The sequence below is a fragment of the Poecilia mexicana genome, unplaced genomic scaffold (genome assembly GCF_051168715.1).
Source record: "Poecilia mexicana isolate PSO_F unplaced genomic scaffold, ASM5116871v1 scaffold_11, whole genome shotgun sequence".
Classification (NCBI taxonomy): Eukaryota; Metazoa; Chordata; class Actinopteri; order Cyprinodontiformes; family Poeciliidae; genus Poecilia; species Poecilia mexicana.
Window position 1 is genome coordinate 21,532,644 of NW_028263380.1, and position 24,634 is coordinate 21,557,277.

The following is a 24,634-nucleotide window of genomic DNA, read 5'->3' on the forward strand; positions in this document are numbered from 1 at the left end:
TCTGAGCTGAATTCATTGGGATGTTTAGTAAGATTAATTATTAGATCAGAAATTTTTGTTCATGCAATTTGAAACAAGAATTTAAATTATTCTGAAGTAAAATAAGTTATTTTAAGTTGATATTGTGAGTAAAAAATAATAGGGAACTGTGGCTCTTTAACTAGGTGATGGCAGTTTATTTTCAGGCATATTGTGAAATAAATATTTGCAACATTAAGTTAAAACTCATAATTCAAGATTAATGAACTTTAAAACGATGTTTAGACAACTTTCTCTCGTTAAATCAACTGTCTTGCTGACTTAAGACATTCTGTTTCTGAACTGGCTTTCCCCGTGTGGCCTTGGAAGGGCTGCATATTTCCAATCTCCTGGAAGATATGTAAACATAACGCTCCTTCCCACCTAACCCCCTCCTGTATCCATGCAGCTGTGGAGCTGAACGCTCCCAAGGACATTCCTGGATAAACAACACCTATATCGGACTTCTGCCAGGAGGCTCAGCCACCTGGTTTCATGGCCCTGTGATGTCACTGCCTTCACTCATATCTTTGTTTTGCCCATTGTTTTGTCTGAATGTTGCCATTTGCCCTAATGTGTCCTTTCCTGTTTTTTGTTTCATTTTGTTAGAAACGGTGGAGTACTCCCTATTTAACCCAGAAAAGGATTATTTTAGTCTATTAGTAATAGCATAAATTGTGGAGTGTGCACTATTTAGATCAATATTATACAGCCCAGAAATGGAATCAGAATTAGAAAAACTATGAACTTGGAATCCAGAAATACTTAACAAGAACAGTCACTGCTTAGTTTATATTACTTTTAACCCGGAAAAGGATTTAGCTGTCTTTCTTCTTTTTGTCTTTCCTATGGTTTGTTATTTTGTTTGTATTTCCTTTTAATTCATGTAAAGCTCTTTGAATTGCCTTGTTGCTGAAAATGTGCTATATAAATAAAATTACCTTACCTTAAGTAGGATTTTCAAGGCAGCTGGTTTCAAGTTAAACCACCTTCAAATCTTTTACAGTGTCGGTTTATTATTCCTTTATGTATTATGTCTCTGAATTATTCCATTCATGCTTAATTTATTAAAATCTTTGTTTTTCTTTCTTTTCTCCTGCTTCATTTGTTTTCCATGTCTGACCTTTTCTTATTTCTCCATTTTCTCTTGTTTGTTCATCTCTTCATATTGTTGTAATTCTCTGTTATTTACAGTCACGTCTTTGTCTTGTGTTGGATTATTGTGCGTTTAACGTTTGTTGCTGTTGGCATTTTGGCTCTTCTTTATGTCCGCCTTCACCAATCATCACCAATCTTTTGTGGGTTAACAAAGAGTCAATATTTATTCATCAGTTTTATTTTCTTTGCAGTTTTAAAACTACATGTTGCACAAGAAAAAACATTTTAGTCATTGTGCAAATTTGATGCAGAATGACTAAAAGGAACTTGGCAAACTGATGCTCTCCTCTTCTTTGCAAAAACCTGCAGAAACAGACAAAGGAAAATGAAAATCCCAGCACATTAAACCATCACAGCAGAGAAACCTCAGAGCTGTTCGCACTTTTCTCAGGTTTGTGGAGGAAGTTTGGTTCTCCAGAGAAGCCCAAGCAGCTCGCCTGCTTCTTAAAAAGCTCCATGTCAGACTCTGCTATGGCCGATCCTCTGCCTGGAAAACAAATAATGAAAATTAATTAATTTACAGTTTGGAAGAAAACCAAGAAAATATATCCATTCGACTGATTTCTTCTTACCTAGAAAGTAAAGAGAACGAGCGGTGATTTCGTCCTGGATGTTTGCGAAGCTGAATTTAAATAGCTGAATGAGAATTTTGATGTTTTTGGTGGTGCTGTTTATCGCTAAGACCAAACAGCCGTCGCAGCTCGGCAGCACATGAGACTCAGAGGTCATGTTAAGATCTGGGAATAAACACAGAAAAAAGTGGAAAAATGGATCTTAATTTTCATATTTATTTATTTTTAGGAAAATAAACAATTTCATATTTATTTTACAGAAATAAATAGTAAAATAAGTAATAAAATGATGACAATAAAGTCACAATATTATGAGAATAAATTCAAAACATTGCAAGATTAGATTAGTAGTTTTACGAGAATAAAGTAATAAAATTACAAGCATAAAGACATAGTATTACAAGAATAAAATCTAAATAATATAAGAAAAAAGTCAAAATAACATGACAATAAAGTAAGATAAAATATTTCAAGAATAAAATCATAATATAATGAGAATAAAGTCACAGTATTACAAGAATAAAATCGCAACATTATCACTTCTCATAATTTTATTTAATTTTTAAAAATTTTCTTAGTGTGGCCCCAATAACTCTTTGTACATTATCAATATATATGAACAAGAAAATCAATAGAAATTTGGATGAAAAATCTGGAAAATGACCAATAAAACTGAGAAAATGTGCAGTGTTTGTAAGCATAATTGGATTTTTTTTAAAAAAGAAAAATAAACGGATGTAAAATCCCGTCCTGAAATGGTTTGTTTTTTAATTGGAAGCTGCAGGTTGGCCTCTCCTGCAGGACTCTGACTCTTTTTGTCAGCTCACATTGGGAAACTTACGTGAGGACGTTACGGTGTTGCCCTCTATCTTCATGCTCTGGCTGTTTTTCAGGCAGGTTCCATTTCTATTGAGGAAAAAGGTGAGTTCACAACCTTAAAGCTGAACTATTGTCCTTCCTTAAACAGATTAAGATAAGTTTATGGTCTCTACAAAACATGTTCATTACAATTTTTACACAAAATAGTTCTTTAGTGAGATTTTAGTCTGGTCAGTTCAACAGTTTGACACACAAACTGAAAAATGCTTCCATATAACCACCAATAGAACAATTTCTCTAAATTGTATTTATTGCATGTTTACATAAAACAACCTGACCAGAATCAGTTATCCGACATTTTCAGATATTATGAATAAACAGTTTTCAGTTTTTTGCTTTTTCCTTCCTTTATGCATTTTCATCTCAGTAATTATATGGTTGTGTTTTGCTTTTCTTTCATACATGTAGTAAATGTGTATATTTACTGTGAACTCACATATTGCTCCCTTGAGTCATGACAAACTCGTTGTTGCCAGCCGGCGACTCTGTGATGTTCACCCAGGAGCTTTCGGTTAACTTCAGCATGTCACCATGAAAGTCATGATCCGTGTAGCCTGCAAGGAAATTTACTTTTCCATAGATCTGCACACAAACAGGAAGTTGGTTACTTTCAGAACATGAACGTGTTTGAGATATGAAGAAATAACTGATTTTATGTTAAATATTTGTTGTGTTTTTACTGTTTGCAGATGGTAAAATGCAGCTAACTAGCTAAATAAGCTGGTTACAGCTACATAGCTGGTTAGCTTTGTAGCTAACTAGCTAACCAAGAGACTACCGTTTGGTTACTGTTTGCTTGTAAAACCAAATTATTGTTTGGTTATTTATATGCAAAGTACAATTTGGATATGAATAAGTTCACTTTTTCTAGTTTCAGAACATCAGGTAAAGGTTTGCATTGAAAGATTTTGACAAAGATGTTCTTATTAAAATCCTGCTTGGACAAATGTTTCACAAAGAGCTAATGCTCATCTTCGACTATATAAATGAAGAAACACAATTTCACCCCTGTGCTTTTTCAAGAAATGCAATTAAAATCACACTCCTTGTTAATGCGATAAATCCTTAAAAAACATGGCGTGCCATCCTCCTCCTTCTACTTCCTGTTGTTTTCTTCTTCCTGGTCCGACTGTTGATCATGTGACTTGTATGATGAGATAAAAGTGTTTCCATTGCAGTTTTGTGAAAAAAACCAATTTTGATACAGCTGAAAAATTACCTTGTCCTAGTAACAAAACTTTTTATCGAAACATTACGCAACGAAAATCCAAATAGTGACAGGAATCACAACATAAAACTACCATGAAGATGTAAAAACAAACAGAAACAACAATAAGCACCACATTACTGTTGCAGTAGGAGCTAAATGAGTAAATCCAGATAATAACGGAGTATTAATCTCGCTGGGGTATGAACGAGAGGAAGCGTTTACCACAGACGGGTCGGCCAGAGAGACGGGTGCGACCAGCGGCTGGCATTCTTCAGGTGAGAGAGCTGAGCCAATCAGAAGCAGCGAAGCAAACAGCAGCGAGCCGAGCCACAGGTTCATGATGACACCGCAGAGACAGTCAGGCCAAGAAAGGATGCAAGAAGATGGAGACACAGCAGCATGTCCTGTGAGCTGCTTGACTTTTATACAATCTGATTAGGTAACAACTCTGTGGACTTTCCAACGGTTGTGTAAGAACATTTTTTTAAATTGGGTTTTGCTCTTTAAGGTTTGTTTCAGGTGTGTGAAAGTTTGCAATGATAGAGTCTGGTTTGTGTAGCAATCATTTGCTTTTTTGTTTTGTTTTGTTTGACTGACTTTTAAAATCAAGGACTTTGTGGGGTTAACCCACACAGACATTGATTTCTGTGAAGTTCAGATCTGCAACTTTGTTAAGCCAGAAAATTCCTGGAGAATTTCCACCAGGAATCCCCGCTGTCCCTTTTCTGACGGCTGCAAAGTTCAGACTTGCAAACTAAACAAAAACCAGGAGAAGCTGCTGATTTATAGGAGTGACTTTTATTGAAAGTCTTCTGAAAAGACATTTGAAATACTAAAACGTTATGTTTCAGAGATTGTATGCAGAGAGTACTGAGAAATGTATCTGATACTAAACAAACAAACAAAAACTAAACAGGGAGCGTAATCCCTTTGGTGTCCCTAAACCGAAGATGTTCCTTCATAGAGGTAAAACGCCACAGACACAATCCTCTTCATCACTTGGGTTAGGCCACGCCCACTTTTGGAGGCTATTAGCCACATGGCTAATTATTATAAACCTGTTGAATGAGCCTGAAAATATGTTAAGAGTTGATCATATGGGCTAACGAAGATTAAATTTAATCATGTTCTGTTAGAATCTTTGGGTTGTTTTGTGTTTTGATTATTTCATTCTAGTTTGATTATTCTGTGTTCCTTAGTCTCTTTCTTTAATTAGATCAGTATTGTTTTAAAAACCTTTCAATATTGTTTAATTCAGTACTTCTCTTTGACGGTGTTACATATAGATGTGGGATAATAAGTGAGGAAAAAAATCTTTAAGGAAACATTTAACCTGGTTTCAAGAAAGAAAAAAAAAACATTGTTTACCAGGGATTAATTCAACCAACAGAGAACATTTAAAATTACAGAGGGTCAAAATTTACTGATTTTGAAGCATCTGGATTTTTCAACTTTTTTCAGACATTTGGAAGTTTTGAAATGAAAAAATATAACTGTGTAGCCAAATATATTTACATTTGTGTAAATAATTTGTAGTTAGATGTAAAATAATATTTCTGTACTGATAAAGCTGCAGCAGCTTGGTGAATAGTTTCATTTATTTGAGCTTTGCGTCCACTGACACAACGCAAAATGTACTGACAAGATTCAGCAAGATTTTGCAACTTTTATAATATTTGGAACAATGATCCCATTATTTACCCCAACAGATTTGACTTTTAAGTAAATATCAAGAAGCAAGTGTTTATTATTTGTCCTGAGGGATAAAAATCCCTCCACTCTGAGTACATTATTAACCAACAGGGATCAAAAGGTCAAAACAAAGTTTCAGAAAACAAGTTTATCAGAACTGGAAAAAAACGGCCAAAGGTCTAACGCAGAAATCCGACTTTTATCAGAGGGATTCCAGGAGTAAAATGGAGATAAATATCCAGGGGATTCCCAAGTGTGACCCAGGACCATTGGTGAGTTAGAAGGGCATCATATTTTATTAAATTTATCCTCTACTTCCACTTTAAATCTCTAAACATGAACAATGTGGTTGCCATGTTTGAAATTAATTGCAAAATGTCCTTTTCAATGTTCTAATATTCTTCAGACCAAAACTAGTTGGTGACAGGATTCATTTTCCTGTATAGGTTAACTAAATCCCCTGTTTGTTCAAATCAAACATTTTAAAGAGCTCAACGTTCGCTGAAGACTCACAGTAACAGGGCAAACAGTTAGTTATCTTTCTGGAGCTCAAAACATCTGAAATAAGTTCATCAGAAAGATGAGATTTTATTATTTTAATAAAAAAAGATTTTAAAAAATTAAAAAAGGACAAATCAAAAAGAGGGAAAACTAATTAAGGTGTAAATTATGTATAAATAGAAAAGACAAGACTCAAATATTTTACTGATAGATTATAAAGACTTCAATTCAGCAAGTCAATAATTAATATAATCTACAAATCACTCAAACACAAAGATTTAAAACACTTCCTAGTTCTAATTTAAAGATAATTTAAGTGTTTTTCTTCCATGACACCTTAAAAATGCTAAGAAATCCTATCAGGCTTATCCAGTCAGAGACTAAAGCTTGAAAACAAACCTTACTGTGGCTGCAGTAGCAGCGAATGAACACTAGGAGGAGTCAGAGTTTAACTAACCAACGACCTGAAACTTAAACAAGAGACGAAACAACAAAACCTTCCTAAGGTGTAAATGACAGAAGTGAGAGTTTGACTCCATTAACCAGAACCAGAACCAGACTGCAGATTAAAGATGTTCTCTTCACCATCTGTCGCATTTCCTATTAGAAATAAACTCATGTATGGAAACTCCGAATGTACGGAAGACGATTAAAGCAAAAAACAGAAAGTAACAACAATAATAAAATCAGAGTTTTTCACTCATAATTCTGAATTCAATCTAAAAATGTAGGGTTTTTTTTCATAGAATTCTGACTTTAATCTGAGAAACTGAATTTTTCTCAAAATTTGTAACATAATGTCAGAATTCTGACTTTTTCCAGTCAGAATTAGGATTTTATTTCTCAGACTTTAGATTTTTTTCTAAGACATAAAATGACATGTAGAGTTTGATAATCTGAAATATGCGGGGCACTGGCTGTTGAGGATCTGCGATTAGAAACTATTGTTTTCAATATTTTCATTCTGCTGATAAAAATTAGTTTCCAAGTCCCACGATTAGGGAACATTTGAATCCAGGAAACATTTTGAAGAGCATTTTTAACGCTGGAAAACTTTTAAAAAATGTCTTAGCTTGCAGAAAACAGTTTTATTACTGCATGTTGCTCAATGGCAGCATTATGGTTATAAGTATGTATTTATATTCAGGAAAAACAGCAATTTAAAATAAAAAAAAAAGATAAACCCAATGTTAAACTAATCTACTACGAAAGCTTTAAAGGCTTAAATCCTCACGTAGAATAATGAAACAATCATGAAATAAAAGCTTCATTCAGAAAGAAAATGAGCAATTTTCTCCCAGTAAGAGTTAAATAAAAATATAAATAGTGTGAACATTGTTGCAGGAAGATTAGTGTCAATCACATTTTATATTTTTATTAGAATAATCAGTGAGAATAATGAGAGACAGAAAAAAGTGAGCTATCCCAGGGTTTATTTCCTGCTGTGTTGATGATGAATAAAACCGACTTTATTAGAGTTAAATTACCTCATCATATTCTGTTAGATTTTTTTCTCGCAGCTGGAAGCGGTGCTGGCAGACCGGAGGTGATTGGTTGATGCTTTTTACGATCGCGCATTCATTACTTTACTTTCCTACAAGCCGAGGAATCGCAAACCAAAGCTGTTTGTAAATGTAAAGACATTCAGAGAGCAGCAACAAGACAGAAATACAAATGAAAAAACAGATATTGAATAATACAGTGTTTTACTATGAATGTTTCATTGTTTATGTGCATTTTTCAGTCTGAATCATTGAAATATTGGTTCATAAAGAGATGCTCTTTAAGCAGGTGAAAACTGCAGCTTAGGGTTTGTTTATTAGTTTTGCTGGTTCAGGACATAAACAGACCTGAGTGAATCCTGCATCTGGTCCCAACTCTCTCTCCTGATAAATCACACTGCAGTCATTTGTCATGATCAGGAGAAACACAGTGTGCATTTAGATCTGGAATATAGACGTTTAAATAAGCCGACAGTGTTTTAAAGGCTTAATCCAGTAGAAAATATATTTCTATATCAGACAAATAAAACCTGGGTAAATATGAAAAACTGCTTTCAAGTGATTATTTTACTTATAAAAGAAATAGCTATCTATTACTATCAGGATTGTTGAATCAAGAAATCATCTAAACAAAAACCTCTCTGATAACACGAAGTTGGCTAAATGGCCGTAAAGAGGAAGTTTTTGTACTTCCATTTTGGTTTCTACTGCTTCTAAAAACAGCTTTAAAAAACCTCCCTGATGTTTTTTGTCGTTAGAGTAATGTGTTTTTTGGTGTTTGGAAGATGAGCCGTTTCAAAAAACTCGAGATTATAGCGTCACAAATCAGCAGGCACTGTGTAAATATTAACCCCAGCGAAGCCCAGCCCGTTACCTAGCAACCCCAGCGAAGCCCAGCCCGTTACCTAGCAACCCCTGCGAAGCCAGCCCGTTACCTAGCAACACAAGCTGCAACACAAGCTGAGTTCCAGCAAGTTTGGCCGCCTGGTTCTACCGTTACCTGCTCTGGAAAATACAAAGTGTTTTGTTATTGACTTACCAGGCTCTTCTGCTTTTCAAAGATGTAGAACTGCGCGTCTGTTTGCGGCCATTTTCACATAAGAGTGTAAACGTTGATCTGGGGGCGTGGCCAGCAGAATCTATTTGGATTTAAAGTGACAGGAGGCCCTGAAAGGAGATCATAATGGGCAGAACTGCTCAGACTAAAATCTCATTATCTTTTTGTGCAAAAAATGTAACTAACATATTTTATATAGACTTATTCTAGCCTGTTCAAGGAAGCATGATAGTGATCTACAGTAAGATCCAATGCTGACAAATGGAGAAAACATGGAAAAATGGTGAGCATTCTCAGGAATGACCACAACGAATCGTTCAAAGGCACCAAGAACTACATCTAAACCACTGCAGATAAGTTAAGGTCAGTGCTTTGAAACATGTTTTAGCTAGATGTTTCAAAGATAAAACATTTGTTCAACAAAAAAAACATCTAATTTTTCCCAGAGAAACATCTTGATGGTTTTCAAGACTTCAGGGAAAATAGTCCGTGGACTGGAAAAGAGATTTTACAGGCTGTTTGTTTCATCCAATGTAACACAAACTATTTAAGAAAAAAACAAAACAAAATAAAATTGTACTGACAGAAGGTTTAAAGTCCAGTTTAGGTGCTGAGGCATCCAAGTCAAGTGAAGCCAAGTCAAAACCTGACTTGGCTTCACTGGGAAACAATGTTAGCACATTATTACTGTCGTCATGACAACTGAAGACCAACCAATCAGAGTTTACAGGGCAACATTTGTATTACATAACTTAAATAGCTACTGCAATGACTAGTTTTAACCAGTTTTATCCTCCCTGTTTTCAGAGCAGCATTCAACAACTGAAGGTTGTTTCTTCCAAGGGTCTTATTAGAGAAATTAAATCAAATAATTAGCAGCTGTGAGGCTAAAGCGCCTCCATACCAAAAACTGTATTGCAGATTCGAAGCTCTGTGTTGTATTGATCAGCCTCCTCATCGTTGAATAAGGACGTCCGTAGTGCAAAAGACAAACTTCTTCTTCTCTGATCCTCCCACGCCGTGTGATCTGAACTCAGCCGAGTGTCAGGACGACAGGCTGCACACAGTAAGTGACGGCTTTTCACTTTTAGACATTTAAAGGCACTACTTTCTACATAATTAAGCGTGGAGGTGGTTCGGCTTAACTAAAAGCAGGAAAGGTCAAAGTCAGCCGAAGTTGGTGGAAAAGAAGAGAAAGACATGAGCATTAAACATGAAATGATTGAAGCAGAAAGAGAGTGAATGCTCGATCAATCAGAGATCTGGGATATTTATGTCTATGCTAGAATAATGTCCAAGGCCGAAGGTTTTTGAGTTATTTTAGATGAAATATACTTTAATATAGAATCAGCAGTTTGTTCACTGCAAAACTCAAAATCGTATCAAGTATTTATGGTCTGGTTTCTACTGCAAATATCTTAGTACACTTGAAACCAAACTAAACCAACTTACAAGTAGGGATGTAGTGATACAATAATTTCACAATACGATACGATATACAATATTCTGGTCACGATACGATATGTATGACGATATTGCTGAAAACGTTTTTGTAAGTTAGTTTTGTCTCATTTCAAGTGTATTAAGATATTTGCATCAGAAATTAGGAATTGTTGGTAAGATCTTGTGAAAATGTCACGTTTGTGAATTTTACAACTTTTCTTCCTCATTAAAGTGTGTATTTTTACTGCAAAGACAAAGTCTTACTAAGTATTTTTGTTCCACTTTATAGTGCAAATATCCTAGTACACATAAAATAAAACTAACTCACAAGTAGCTTTTCAGCTTTACATTACAGCCTTTTCGATTCAATAAATCCTTATAATTGATGAAAAAGTACTGAATTAATTTACTCATAACACAGGGAAAATGTCTTATTATAAGTTAAATAATATATCAGAGGAACTAGAACTTTGTCATGAATATTAAAGAGTTATTGATTTAAAACAAGCTCCTGTTTTTTGCTGAAAAGTTACTTATAAGTTAATTTTGTCTTATTTCAAGTTTACTCAGACATTTCCACCAGACCAGACCAAATATTCTTGGAAAGACGTTGTGCTTCTTCTGAACATTTACACCCAGCCAAGCATATTAAAAAGATGTTTCAGTAAACAAATGGACGTCACACTTAGGTTTCTTTTTGCAAGCTTCAGGTATTTTGGATCCACGTTGTGAAAGTGAGAAGGGCTTCATCTCCAGGCGAAGCGTGACGAAGCGCGTCGAGCAGAGATCCCACCTTTATGAATTAAATCCTGTCCTAACCGAAGACGCTCAAACTGGCTGACCTGCTCTCTCTGCTCTGATCAGCAACCTGCTCAGGTTTCCCTGAGTTTCATCTCCTTCATTAAAATGCTCTGCCCTCGGGCAGCTTTGTCGCTTCACAGGCGTTTCTAAAGGTGTTAGATAAGGTAAGAGTAACTCGCGCCCGCCTGAATCAGGACGAATCGGCTCAAACCAGCATGCGGGTTTCTGGTGAGCCATATTTGCCAGTTTTTGCCTTTTTATTTCCTCATGTTTTGGATTTTGTTCCATTAATTTGTTGCAGGTGTAAATCCTGGCCACGATGTGCAACAATGGCAACGGGTAAAATGTTTACTGGTTTTCTCAACTGTTGACTGTGTTATGACAGTTTTTACGACGTAAAGCGCTTTGAACTGCCTTGTTTCTGAAATGTGAAATACAAAACCTTGGCTGATTGATTGATTGATTGAAGACAGAGATTTGACTGGGAGAGAAGCAAAAAAACAACTTGGATCTGACAAGTAACAACCGAAACCCAGTAAAGAAAAATCCTAAAGTAGAAAAATGACCACACAGGAAGAAAAACCAAACCAAATAGTGAGGCTTACACCAACTTGGTGTAAACTAGTAAACCATTCGCTTGTAAGAACGGAAGAAAAACAAAACAATGAAAAGAATTTAAAAAAAAAATAAAAACAACAAAGCTTCCAGACAACCATAAAGTTAACAATGCAAAACAGGAAACAATCTGCAAACCACCCTGATAATTTGGTGTGCGTATTTAAATTTTATCACTTTTCCCGAAGCGTGAGTTCACTGATGCAGGGAGTTGTCGCTATTTTAAGTACTGGTTGCCATGGGAACCACACTTTTTGAATCCTTTTTTGCTAACTACCAGCAAGGAGAGGGAAAATGCGTTTGTACTAAATCTGCTTATTTTTTAAACATGAGTTTTTAATCCTGCCTGGTCCAGCAGGTAAAAAGTTTTGATGTAACTTCATGAAGGTTTCCTGTTGCCTTTTTTTTTTTTTTTAAGATTCATTGCTTGTTGAAAAACCCAAATCAGATCAATATGCCGGCTTTGCAAAACGCTGAAATCCTCCTTTTCGTTAGCAGCAGCATGTTGTAATTTGTCTCCACCCATCAACCATCTGTCAGCTTTCATGTGTGACTCTCACATGCAGATTATGGAAATACAGACTAATAACATCCACAGAGAAGCAGCTTAATTTAAAAATACGACTCAAATCAAAGCAACTTTTCACATTTCAACAGAAAGTCTCTGGATTTCTGTGCATAAGAGCTAAAAATAATTTATTAATAAAGTGCCACTTGCAGGGAGATTTCAGACATTGAAAAAGAAATACCTCAAACTGAGGGTTTAGACAGGGTTATCCAAAGTGCGGCCCAGGGGCCATTTGTGGTCCTTGGACGGGGATTTTATGTGGCCCCCAAGTGCAAGACTTTTACTGAAAAGCTGCGTCCAATTCTTTCTTAAATTTGGCTAAAAATGGCCAATGTTTTAAAATAAAGTGAATCCTCTTATGACTGAAAATAAATTTCAAAATTTAAAAGAAACTGAAAACATGATGTCTTTCTGTCAATACAGCAAACATGGAAACTTAAAGTATTAATAAGTAGTAAAGTTCTGCAAAGAAATCTCAGAAATTTGCTAGAAAAAATACATTTTTAGATTATCAGAATTTTTCCACAATGAACTTGGAAATTTCTTAACTTCAACTGTCCAAAATTTGCTAGAAAATTTCAGTTTTTCAGAGATTAATCACAAAATTTCAGAGTTTTTGGCAGAAATTTAATCCTTTTTCTCTTTTTTACCATTGTAAAAATTGCTTTTGTGTTTTTGATTACAATAAATTTCTGGCTACTTTATTTGCTCGATCTTAGGTTGCCTTTTTGATCCGCTAATACTTTTTAGTGGACAATTTGGCCAAACATTTGTACGTCTCGTGTTTAAGAAGAACAAAAATCACCGGGAGCAAATCAAGACCCAACAGGAGTTTTTATTTCTTTACAAAACAGAAGTGCAGCCTCATACAGAAACAGAAGGCAGGGAGGTAAATCTACTCCTCGGGTTTTAACGTGACGACTTGCAACCACTGGGAGATGCACTGAAGCTCTGTTCACACACTGACACACAGTCTGCACGTCACCTTCACTGTAAAAAACACCAGATTAAAGCAACAGCTGAGAGATTACCGCATCGCACAGTTATGTAAGCAAATAAATCAAAACCGCTGAAAAAACAAAACATAAAAAAATAAGCTTTTCATCTTCTGCAGGCTCAGAACTGTAACATAAAAACTGAGTGTTTTACTCTGAAAATCCATTAAAATTTATTAAAATAACATATTTAGTTATGTTATGTCATATTTAACTGCTACTATGCAAAATGTATTTATAACCTCATAGAAAATGTTTGCTAAACAGTTTAAGATTACCTTTAAACTTAGTTTTTCTTAAAAAAGCTTAAAGGTAATCTTTAAAGCTATCTTTAAATCACAATGTTTAAAGCTACTTAGAGCTTTAAATAATTATGTAAAAAAATAAAACAGTTGTGCATTTTTTTATCCTTAGCGTCTGACATTTATTTGCTTGTTTTTAACATAACAGTGTTAAAAACATTACATTACATTTCCTGTTTTGCAGAAAGTAACTTGTGTATCCGTAAAGCGGCTACTCGTAACTTTTTTATTACCAAAAATGTGAATTTGGAAAAAAACAAAAACAAAAAAAAAGACAAGAAAAAATTAACCAATTATTTGTTTTTGGATTTTCTTAGTTGCGACTCCAAAGAGAAATTCACAGTTGTCACCAGATAGAGAAACACTGCAGAGAGCAGGACGTATAACTGGTACAAAAAACCCTGAAAACACTGAGCTAAAGTTTATACCAGTTTGTTCTTGTACTGTATGTGACACCTTTTCAAAGCCACAACACACGAAAAGACCAGAGTGAACAGTTCATTATTTAGTCATCAAAAAGCGCATTTAAAACAGGAGACTTCACAGTTTAATTCCCAACACACGGCACTTGAAGGAAAAATACACCTTACTGACCTCTGACAAACAAAATGCTGTTTTCTTCTGGCTTAAAAGCAGCATTTATGTTTCACGCTGACAGCGGCGGCCATTACAGCAGGAAGTGATGGCTGAACGACGTAAACAGTAACTTTACACAAGCATCACATTTCCTTCTTTAACAACAAAAAGTTTACTAGCTATATCAGCACAGAAATAAAAGCTGAATCATTTTTATATAAAATATGTTCCTGGTGTGTTCGGATTAGCATTGGTAGCTAATGCTAACTCACTTCAGCATTAGCTACCAATGCTTAAGCTAGTGGTTTACAACTAGCTTATACCACAACACACCAACTTGGTGTAAACTAGTAAGCCATTAGCTTGTAATGTTAAACCACAAGCTATGCTTGTTTAGTAAACTAGATATTTGACAGCTGAAATTGTAGTGGTTTACAAGCTAGCAGTAACCTATCTGTGCTAATCTGCTGGGGCAACCATTTTGGAAAATAATTATTAACCTGTTGTCATTTTGTTTCCTATTGCTGCCATACAGGCGAATGTAAAATGCAGAATTAGCTGCTCCACTAGGTGCCACTATTTAGGCACCTATGGTGTTTCCTATCTCGTCACCAATGCTAAAAAAATGTCTAACATGTGTTTTACATAAGTCCAAACAAGAATAAATTTAGCTACTGTTACATATGTGAAGTGTGTGTGCTTTTTAGGGTGTTCGTGCCTTTAGGAAAGTGTTGATGCTTCTGAATACAACAGGTTGGATAAAGATGGGGCCTTTTCAGTCCCATTTCAAATAAACTGAAAATAAAAAGAGGCACTGTCGACATTTCGTCTGATGCCTGTAATATTTTTATTATTTATAGAAAATAGGGTCGGCTCCCATCGCATGTCCCATTCAACATACCAAGGTAAGTGTATTTTCATCAGTGGAGACTGAGCGTTTGCATAGTGTAGCATGAGTATAAGTTCCTCTGTTATCAGTGTAGCATCTCTAAGGAGCAACGCTCATGCCACAAATATATTGATTTAATATTGGCAAGTAAAAGTAATAATTTCCCAGGGTTCTTCATCAATCAGTCCTATGGGACCATAAAGTTGATTGAAAGTTGGATTATAAAGTTTTATTCTCTAACAGACGAATCGCATGGTGAAAGTTTTGGCTTAATGTAACAGGATTGCGAAATTTATGTGCAGGGCCCCCTGAGATTATTACTCTCTTACAATTAATTTGTTTTTAAAGATGGGCGTTTAGTGGAGATAACCTTCTGCACAAAGACGTCTCTTGAAACGTTTTTATGAATATTTAATTTGGGGATAAAACCAACTACCTGTAGAAAAGATACTTAATATTGAAACATTTCATATTTTAAGCACATTTCCTTAGTTTGTATTTCCAAATTCAGACTTTTTACAGTACATTTTTCTCTGATAAATCTGGATGTGTCTGCCTTACGTTTTTTTTTATGAACTTTGCAGTTATTTTTCTTTTTGTAGAACTGGTTTCCATCTCCAACCCCCAGACCTGCTGACACTTCCAACCTTTAAGCCTTTTTTCAACAGGACCCAATTATTCTGCTTATGTTTCCAGGTGGATTTTTCCTTCAAGTACGGCGTGAAAGTAAAGACGGCTCGAGTAAACCAACAGCCTGAGGGTGAAATTCACCTACGAAAGCCGCGGCCGTACCCGAAGTTTAGCACAAACACACACACGTTATAAACAAACACTCAGCAGAGACAGATTTCCTGTCCCGACTCCCTTAAAGGGTAAAAAACATCAGCAAGAGCACTGCTTGAGTTTCTAATCCTATGTAAACAGACTTAGTGTAAGGCAAAGAGGAAGAGGAGGATAAGGAGAGGAAGGATGCAAAGGGAGAGAGGGGATGAAGCTGCGGAGGAGGAAACAATAGTGAAGAAGGAAGAGAAAGGTGAGGATGGTTTGAAAGGCAGACGGCAGAATTAAAGGGTTTAAAGACACAAAGTTTTACCAAAGACTCGACTTCTGCAAGAAAAGAGCTGCAGCTTGAACAGAAAAAACACGAAGAAAATGTATTTTATCTTCACATCGACTGTTTGGATTAGAGCCACTAAAAAAAGAAATAATTTTTTTACTTTTTTCTCAGAATTCTGGTTTTAATCTACTAAGATCAAAAATCAAAATTCAGAGATTAAGAATTTTGAGAAAAAAGTCAGAATTCTGCAAAAAAAAGGTCACATTTCTGAAATTAAAGCCAGAATTCTGATTAAACACGTTAGAATTTGGAGAAAAGACAAAATTTTAGATTAAAATCAAGATCTGAGAATAAAAATTTTGAGATAAAAGTCAAAATTCTGTAAAAAAGAAAAAAAAAAGTTCCAGGTTTCTGAAATTAAAATCAGAATTCTGAGGGGGAAAAAAACCAGGCTTCTGAGATTCAGAAATGTGACTTTAAGGTCAAGATTATATAATTTCCAATGGCTCTAATCCTCTTCTGTAGTTTTTACCAATTTATGTTACTGATATATATTTTTTCATTCAGTCTTTTTAATATGCATTTGAAGCCTTTGGTAAATTTTTCCATTTCCTCCCATTATGAAATCAGAGCGCAGACATTTGCATGTAGATACGTCAGACTGAGCGCGATGTTTTTGCAATGAGCTGTAAACATTTCTTTTTGTTAATAGAATGCAGTTTAGAAAATCCAGGTCCACATTAATACATGTACAAGCCTTGGTTCATCAGACAATGTCCACTAAAAACAGTCAATGTTGTAAAAAAAGCATCTTTTCTGGACACTTTAATTTCGAAAGAAATGTCGACAAAACAGGCTAAGAAGGTATAATTTATTCTCAGTAGCTCATAAAACAAATTAATGATCTTGTGTTGCAAATGTTAAATGAATAAAGTAAATTATAACTCATCCTGATTTATCATATCCCTCCCTCCACCGTCATTTTCATTTATCTGGGGGTTATTTTAGATCATTTTCAATTCAGCCGTTATTATCTTACTGTATTTTACTTGATATTTAGTTTAGTTTTTTTATACCAACGCCTTTTATTACAGGTTTAGTTTAAATACCAATTTAAATTATGTTTTAAAAATAAATGACTGTCTTGAGTCTCTGATGACCAAAACTAAATAAAACACACACTGTGTGGCTTTATGAGTGTTTTTGTCCCGGTAGAGCAACAATAAGCAGCCGTCCATTGAAGCACCTTACTCCAACTTCAGTAACACTGCAAAAACACAAAACCTTACTAGGTAATTCTGGTCTTGTTTCTAGTGTAAGTTACTTACAACACCTGAAATTCGACAAACTAACTTTAAAGTAAATCTTCAGCAAAATATAGAGGCTTGTTTTCAGTAAATAATCCCTTAACATTGATGGAAAAGTGCTTATTCTACTGGCATATAAATTATAACATGGGAAGAATCTCTTGTTAAAAGTTAAATAATCTGCAAAGGGAACTACTTTATTAAAATCATTATTAAGGAATTGTTTACTGAAAATAAGCTTCTATATCTTGCTAAAAATGCACTTGAATATTGGTAAAAAAAAAAAAAAAAGTGCCAGTTTCATTGCTAAAGGGAACTGAAGCCGTTACCTAGCAACCCCAGCCAAGCCAAGCCCGTCTCCTAGCAACCAGTTCCAGTTCCACTGGAAGATATTTTCCCCATAAAATAAGATAATTTACCTGCTAATAGAAAAAAATATATTTTTCATCAATAATAAGGAATGATTTACTTAAAACAAGCTTCTATATAACTTGCTGAAAAGTTAATTTTAACTTAGTTTGCCTTTGTTCAAGTTTTCTAAGGTATTTGCACAAGAAACTAGACCAAAAATACTTGGTAAGGTTTTGTGTTTTTGCAGTGAAAAACCTACTCACGGGTTTTTTCTTTCTTTCTGCAGCAGCTGACAGCGAAGTAATGAGAGTTTTAGCTCTTTCAAGGGGAGACAGCCGCGAGAGCAAGTGAAAAGATAAGACAGTGAGACGTCTTGGAGAATTATTTTCTTCCTTTATCACCATTTTACTCCTTTATGAGCTTTAGCAACTCAAATGTATTTACCTGTCAAGGTGGTAAAGCCAGCGGAGATTAAAAAAATCCAATGAAAGTGGAGGGAGAGGAGATAAAGTGAGTAAAGGTATAAATCGGCAGTGAGGACGGAGGGATGGAGGAGAGGAACGGGTTTGGTCTGGCAGTGAGACGCTGGGACAGTCAGCAGTAGTTTGTGCAGGGCAGCATTTCCTCTCTATGAGTGAGTGTGTTTACAAGACAGGCATATGAAGTGAATATGTGGTCATGAGTGCCATCACACCGGGAAAATACATGTTTCTGCTGTACAAGAGTGGGTATTAAAACCTGTATTCATGTTGAAATGGCAGGGTTTTGTTTGGCATTTTAAAAAAAATCCATATTTAGTGTGATTATATGGAAGAGGATTAGTGCCACCTACAAAAAAATCAATATATTTTTTACTTTAAACCCCAAATTTTGACTTTCATCTAAGAACTCAACTCATACTTCAAATTTTGTGTAAATTCAAATAAATAACCAAAGTGTGTTCAGTTAGCAAATGGAAATAATCACATAAAAGATTTGTAAACCTGCACTGAAAGCCTGTGCCAAATTGATCTGGTAGATTTCAGTGTTAACACCAGATTTGCCTCATGGATAACTCTGACTCTGAGAAAAAAAGTCAGATTTCTGAGTTTAGGGTTATAATTCTAAGAAAAAAGTTAATTTTTATTATTTTAAAGTGATAATTGTGAGTTTAATCCCAGATTGAGTTTTCATATCTGAGAATTTTGAGATTGAAATCAGAATTTTGAGATTAGAGTCTCTTTTTTTGTGGCTGTAATCCTCCTCTGTAGACTTACGACCTATATATCTCACTTTAGCTACACACTGAAATCTTGAAGGGGGAATAATAAATAAAAAAACAACTGAAAATGCTGAAATTCTCTTAATCCTGTTCTCAGAATTAATAATTCCCTTAAAACTCATGTTAGTAGAAAATCAGTGTCACCATTTAAAGGGTCTTTTTTTCACCCCCAGATGAGAAAATAAAGTTATGTTTGCATCAAAAAACTGAATTTTAACATGGCTGTATCAATTTCTAATACCCACTATGATGTTTTCTGTGAGGCAAATAAGACAGAATTTATCTGATACTTTTGCAGATAATTTAAAACAGATGAAATCTTAATTATAAATAAAGATATAAAATATAGACTCTGTTAAACACAGCAGTTGATTCATGGCTGCAAAGCTAATATTATGAATCACAAACTGCCATTAAACAGCAATTAGAGACACAGTTAATGAGAGTGAAGAGACGGTGATTTCTTCTGCAATTAAATGGAAAAATGTGTAAAAGAAACCATTCAATGGTTACCGCTTCAATCTGAAGACGCCCTGATGGGAGGGTGGGTGGATTAATGAATGAATAAATGAATGAATAGTTTCATACTTCATCTCTGATCTCCGCCTGGGATTGACGGGAGGCGATCCAGAACTTAATAAGAATAATAATAATAATACTACAAAAAATCCTTCCTGCAACTTTTAACACAATAAAATCCAGGCATAATTCAAGTTGATAAGATTTCATATCCTCGATTCCACCTGATCATGCTGATTTCAATCAGCAGAGGCTCCGATAAGGACAGGAAGAAAAGTCTCCTTCTCCCCCAGAGAGGAAATTAAAAAAATGAAAACCGTCCTGTAAAACTTTATGTCGGTTTTTTTGTTCCTTTCAGGTAAAGGTTCGGTCACCTTCCTTGCAGCGAAGCCCCCTCTGGAGATCTTCAAAAACCTAAAGATTTACCAAGCGAAGAGAAGATTGGGTCCTGCTGAGGAGGAAGAGGAGGGAGGAAGATCGCTCCAGGCTTTCTGCCCATCTGCAAGGAGAGAAAGCTACAAGTTGGTTTCAGCACTGCAAAAACTCAAAATCTTACCAAGAATTTCTGGTCCAGTTTGTCGTACAAATATCTTATTACACTTGAAATAAGAGAAACTCACTTAAAACTAACTTTTCAGCAACACACAGAGGTTTATTTTAAGTAAATAATTCCTTAATGTTGGTGAAAAAGTTCCACTGGTAGATTATTTCACTTCTGCCAGTAGAACTAGAGCTGGTTGCTAGGAGACGAGCTGGGCTTGGCTGGGGTTGCTAGGTAACAGCTTTAATTCTCCTTGCCAATGGAACTTTTTCACCAATATTAAGGAATTATTTACTTAAGATATCTTGCTAAAAAGTTACTTATAAGTTAGTTTGTCTTATTTCAAGATTTCTGCACTAGAAACTAATCAAAAATATTCTGTAAGATTTTGTGTTTTTCCAGTGAGTTTGAGGTTGAGCACCTCTCCTTTTGGACCGTCCTCCAGAGGCCTAAAATAACCGTCTAAACCGAGTTCTTTGAGAATAAAACAGAAATCTGTCCATTGTGTTTAGGTTTGCGCTTTGATGCCTTCATCCACTCAGGAAGCGAACCGTGCCACCTTCCAGCGTTCACACCTGGTTGCGAGGAAAAGCCCAGAGGAGAGCTGCTTTCTCTTTCCCGTCTGATTCTTTATTCCGACTTCAAACCCTTGCTCTTCTCCCGGGGGGGTTTTCAGCTCCGAGATTTGACAGGAGACCTCCAACCATGAGGAGGCCCATTACAGCAGAGTGTGTGCAGGTCGCCTGAGGGGGGCCCCCGCTGCAGACAGAAGCAGATACACATCACTGCCGCTCTGCTGCGCCTGCAAATGCGTCTTGGAATTCTAATGTACATGAAAGACGCATGAAACTCAAGGAAAAGCTGGTCTGGGGAATGCAAAATCGCATTTAACGATCTGTTTTCTGTTCCTGGTGTTAATTTAGTTTCAGCTAATAGTTGGGTTTTTGTGTTTTAGAAAGTTATTCACTGCAAAAACACAAAATCTTACCAAATATGTTGTGTTTAATTTCTGGTGCAAATTAGCACCAGAAACTAAACATTAGACAAACAAACTTACATGTAACTTTTCAGAAAGATATGGAAGCTTGTTTTGAGTAAATAACTTATAAATAATGATGAAATAATTCTAGTTCTACTGGCAGTTTATTTAACTTATAACAAGACATTTTCCCCATGTTATAAATTAATTTATCTGCCAAAAGAACAAGCAATTTTTCATCAATATTAAGGAATTATTTACTCAAAACAAGCTTCTTGCTGAAAACTGTTTATTTCAAGTGTAGTAAGACATTTGCACTAGAAACTGGGCCAAAACACTTGGTAGGATTTTGTGTTTTTACAGTGTAGCTGGTTAGCTGAGTGTAGACAGAGTTGGGTAGCAACTAGTTAAATTTTCTCAATTACATTTACTTGAGTAACTTTTTGAAAAATTTACTTTTAGGAGTATTTTTACTACTCTGTACTTTTTACTCTTACTTGAGTAACTTTATTATGAAGCACTTCTACTCTTAATTGGGTAAAATTTTATGTTTTCACCAGAAATTCACCAGACACAGACACACACCTGCAGTTTTTATTAAAGTTTAATAATTTTTTTATTGAAAGAAACTGATTTTGGATTTTGTTATTTTTTGCTACTTATAAGAATTATTGTCATTTTCATCCATAAAATCCTCCAAATTTCCACTTAACCTTATATTTTGGGCCCTGGAGAAGAAAAAACAAAATTCTGGCTTTAATCTTCTGAGGTCAAATAACAAAATTCTCAGAAAAATTTCAAAATTTTGACTTTTCTCCCAGGAATTCTGAATTATTTTCTTAGAATTGACGCCCCCAGAATTTTACTGATCTTATAGGTTAAATGCAGAGAAAAAAGTCAAAATTCCAAGAAAAAAAGTCAGAATTTTGAGAAAAAATGTCAGATTTTTTCTTTTTTGTGGCCCTAATACTCCAAGTGAAAACTTGAAGAGTTCTCACTTGAAGAGTGATGCTTTCATTTGATAAGATATTTAATTACTCAAAGTTTTGTTTGCGTTTCTCTTTGGGCCCCATGAACCTTTACGGCGGGCCGTGTTTGGCCCTCAGTTCCCGTCGCGAGTCGTACTGTTGCTCCGGCTGGTGATGTGTTTATATTTTCTCCTAGTTTCAGTGACATCTTGAGGAACAACTACATTTCATTTCATCTTAGTGTTTGACATTGGGAGGCCGTTTCTCAGACTCACCTGTTGATGTCAGTAAAGCGGCGAGACTCCATGCTGACATCCCTTTCTGCATCAAAGCGAAAAAATGCGTCGCTGGGAGGAATGTGTTTGCGTTGGTCACTTGTTTCTTCTTCAGGTCCTCTTTAATTTGGACATTTTGACTGTAGACTTTAGCTGAAAACACCAGTTACTAAGCAACTGGCAGAGAGCCGCTGGAAACCGGCTCGTCTCATCGCTGCAGTCAAACCGATTCAACACAGCTTTGTTCACTCTGTCCTCCAACTCTCCTGAGCCTCCTCCTGCGCCTCCTCTGCATCCTCCTCCACACGCTAAAAGAACAAAAATAAACGCCTCACCGTCCAGGTGAACTTCACAAAATGTTTGAACAAGTCTTTAAAGTCTTAATAAGTTTTGCAAATAAACATAAAGCAACAAAAACAAGTTCTTCTCCCATGAGAGACAGCAACCCTAGCATGTTGCCCAGCAGGCGGTTGATGAAATCACCTCTCCACCATTCGCCGCATCGCTGCCGACTCCTGCAGTGATGCTGGAGAGCCGCAGAGCTTGGGGATTTCTGCAACCTTCACCACATCTGAGCAGAAACCAGACTGGACGTCGAGTTACAGACGCGCAGCGCTCATCAGAGGGGTTGCAGATTTTGCTAAACATGATGCAAATCTAATCTTTCTGAAAGCAACATTTTCAGAAATATTTTCTCGCTTCTTTTACAGATTTTCTTCCTTCAAGAAAATATGATTTCTTTGACATTTGTTCAACAAAACTGACTGCATTTGGGCAGAGTTGGGTGGTAAGTAGTTACTCAGTTACATTTACTTGAGTAACTTTTTACCAAACACTTTTACTTCAATGTAATTTTTGGATCCTCTGCCCACCTCTGCATTTGTTAGTTGGTGTGTTTCTGCTCAGATGTGACGCCTGCTGGGTGAGACAACGATCACAAAGCAGCAACAACACAAAATGCACATTTCTCTTTGTTAGTTTAAAGGTCCTGGCAGAAAAAAGGTTTCAGAGTCAAATCAAAACCTCTGAAGTTTGACAATTTGACATTTCTGTTGCCCTTTAAGTTAAAGTTATGTTTCTGTGTAAAAAGTTGTGCAAAAACAATTGATGTCTATATGCACTATGCGTTTTCAGGTAACTATTTTTGGCAAATTTTATCCACATTTGGGGTGTTGCTATGGGAAAATGTTTTGCAAAGGATAATAGGTAATACTGTAAAATTACTGCAAGGAAATATGGTTAAGTAAGAGAAATTGGAAAAGGCAAAATAAGTAGTATTTTGAAGAAAGATTTTAAATTAATGTTATAAATTAGTTTAAGAGATTTTTTTAAAATTATTTTGGCGTGTTCCATGTCTTTGTATTTTTGTGTTTTTATGATTTAAAGCACTTTGAACGGCATTGTTGCTGAAATGTGCTATACAAATAAAATGGATTGATTGATTGATTGAAATGCAAAAACACAAAATCTTACCAAGTATTTTTTTTCTCTAGTTCTTTTTACAAATATCTTGGCAAACTTGAAATAAGACAAAACTAACTGACAAGGAACTTTTTAGCAAGATACAGAGGCTTGTTTTAAGTAAATAATTCCTTGATATTGATGAAAAAATTCTAGTTTCATTGGCCAAGAGAACCAAAGCCGTTACCTAGCAACACCAGCCAAGCCCCGCCGGTCTCCTAGCAACCAGTTCTAGTTGCACTGGCAAATTTTTTCACTTTAAAACAATACATTTTTCTTGTGTTACAAGTGAAGTAATCTGCCAGTGGAACGTTTTTGTCATTATTGTCAAATTGACAAATTATTTAACTTATATTATTTACTTAAAACAAAAAGTTACTTTCAAGTTAGATTTGTCTTATTTGAAGTTTGAAGATATTAGACCAAAATTACTTGGTAAGATTTTGTGTTTTTGCAGAGTAATTGTTTTTTACCCAAAGCTAATTCAGCTGATTGTGATTTATTTTACTAATAGTTAATCACATTTCGCTCTGATTGATTTGTAGAACAAACAGAAGTAAGAAAATGTGCATCAGTGTTGGTGCCGTCATTGGTCAATGTGATCGGTGCCTCAGTTTACGCATTGAGTTGTCAGGGTTGCTGCCTCTCAGGCTGCCTGTCAGGAAATCCGGTAATCAAACGTGTCCTTCTCCATGTAGTCCGTCCAGGTAGACGACGGCATGCTACGGTACGGGTCCAAAAGGATCCGGAAGCAGCGGACGATCAGTAGGCCGAGGAAAATGAAGAGGATGAGGACAAAGACGAAAGCCGCCCTCTGTTCGAGCGTGAGGAAGGAGGAGGAGGAAGAGGAGGAGGAGGGGAAGTCCGATTCAGAGGCTGAGAAGGTGCTGCTGTAGAGGTCGTCCGCCATGTTCAGACGATGGTTCTGGTTGGTTCAGTTCGGGAACATCCTCATCTGTCCACTGAAAACCATCTTTACAGCAGAGGAGTCAAATTGATTGAGATTTCTGCAAAGAAAAACAATATGTTATTTTTACTGTAAATTCGACCAAATTTGAGTTTGAGTTTCAGTTTTAAACAGAAAAAAAAATCTTAAATAGCAGATCAATAATTTTCAAACATTCTTCTGACACAAAA

The 24,634-nt window shown here is 35.7% G+C and overlaps 1 protein-coding gene and 1 long non-coding RNA gene across 2 annotated transcripts; one reads left to right on the forward strand and one right to left on the reverse strand.

The window, feature by feature from the left end:
* Positions 1–1,338: 1,338 nt before the first annotated feature.
* On the reverse strand, positions 1,339–4,224 carry LOC106934228 (uncharacterized). The gene is made up of 6 exons (XM_015013993.2): positions 4,060–4,224; positions 3,064–3,209; positions 2,590–2,654; positions 1,749–1,913; positions 1,559–1,663; positions 1,339–1,479 (listed from the first exon to the last, which is right to left on the reverse strand). The coding sequence occupies exons 1-6, from the start codon at positions 4,174–4,176 to the stop codon at positions 1,433–1,435; spliced, it is 645 nt and encodes a 214-aa protein (XP_014869479.2). The 5' UTR covers positions 4,177–4,224; the 3' UTR covers positions 1,339–1,432.
* A 6,144-nt stretch (positions 4,225–10,368) lies between these two features.
* On the forward strand, positions 10,369–16,689 carry LOC148156526 (uncharacterized). The gene is made up of 2 exons (XR_015764663.1): positions 10,369–14,794; positions 15,475–16,689. It is a non-coding gene; the product is annotated as an uncharacterized LOC148156526 (long non-coding RNA).
* Positions 16,690–24,634: the final 7,945 nt, after the last annotated feature.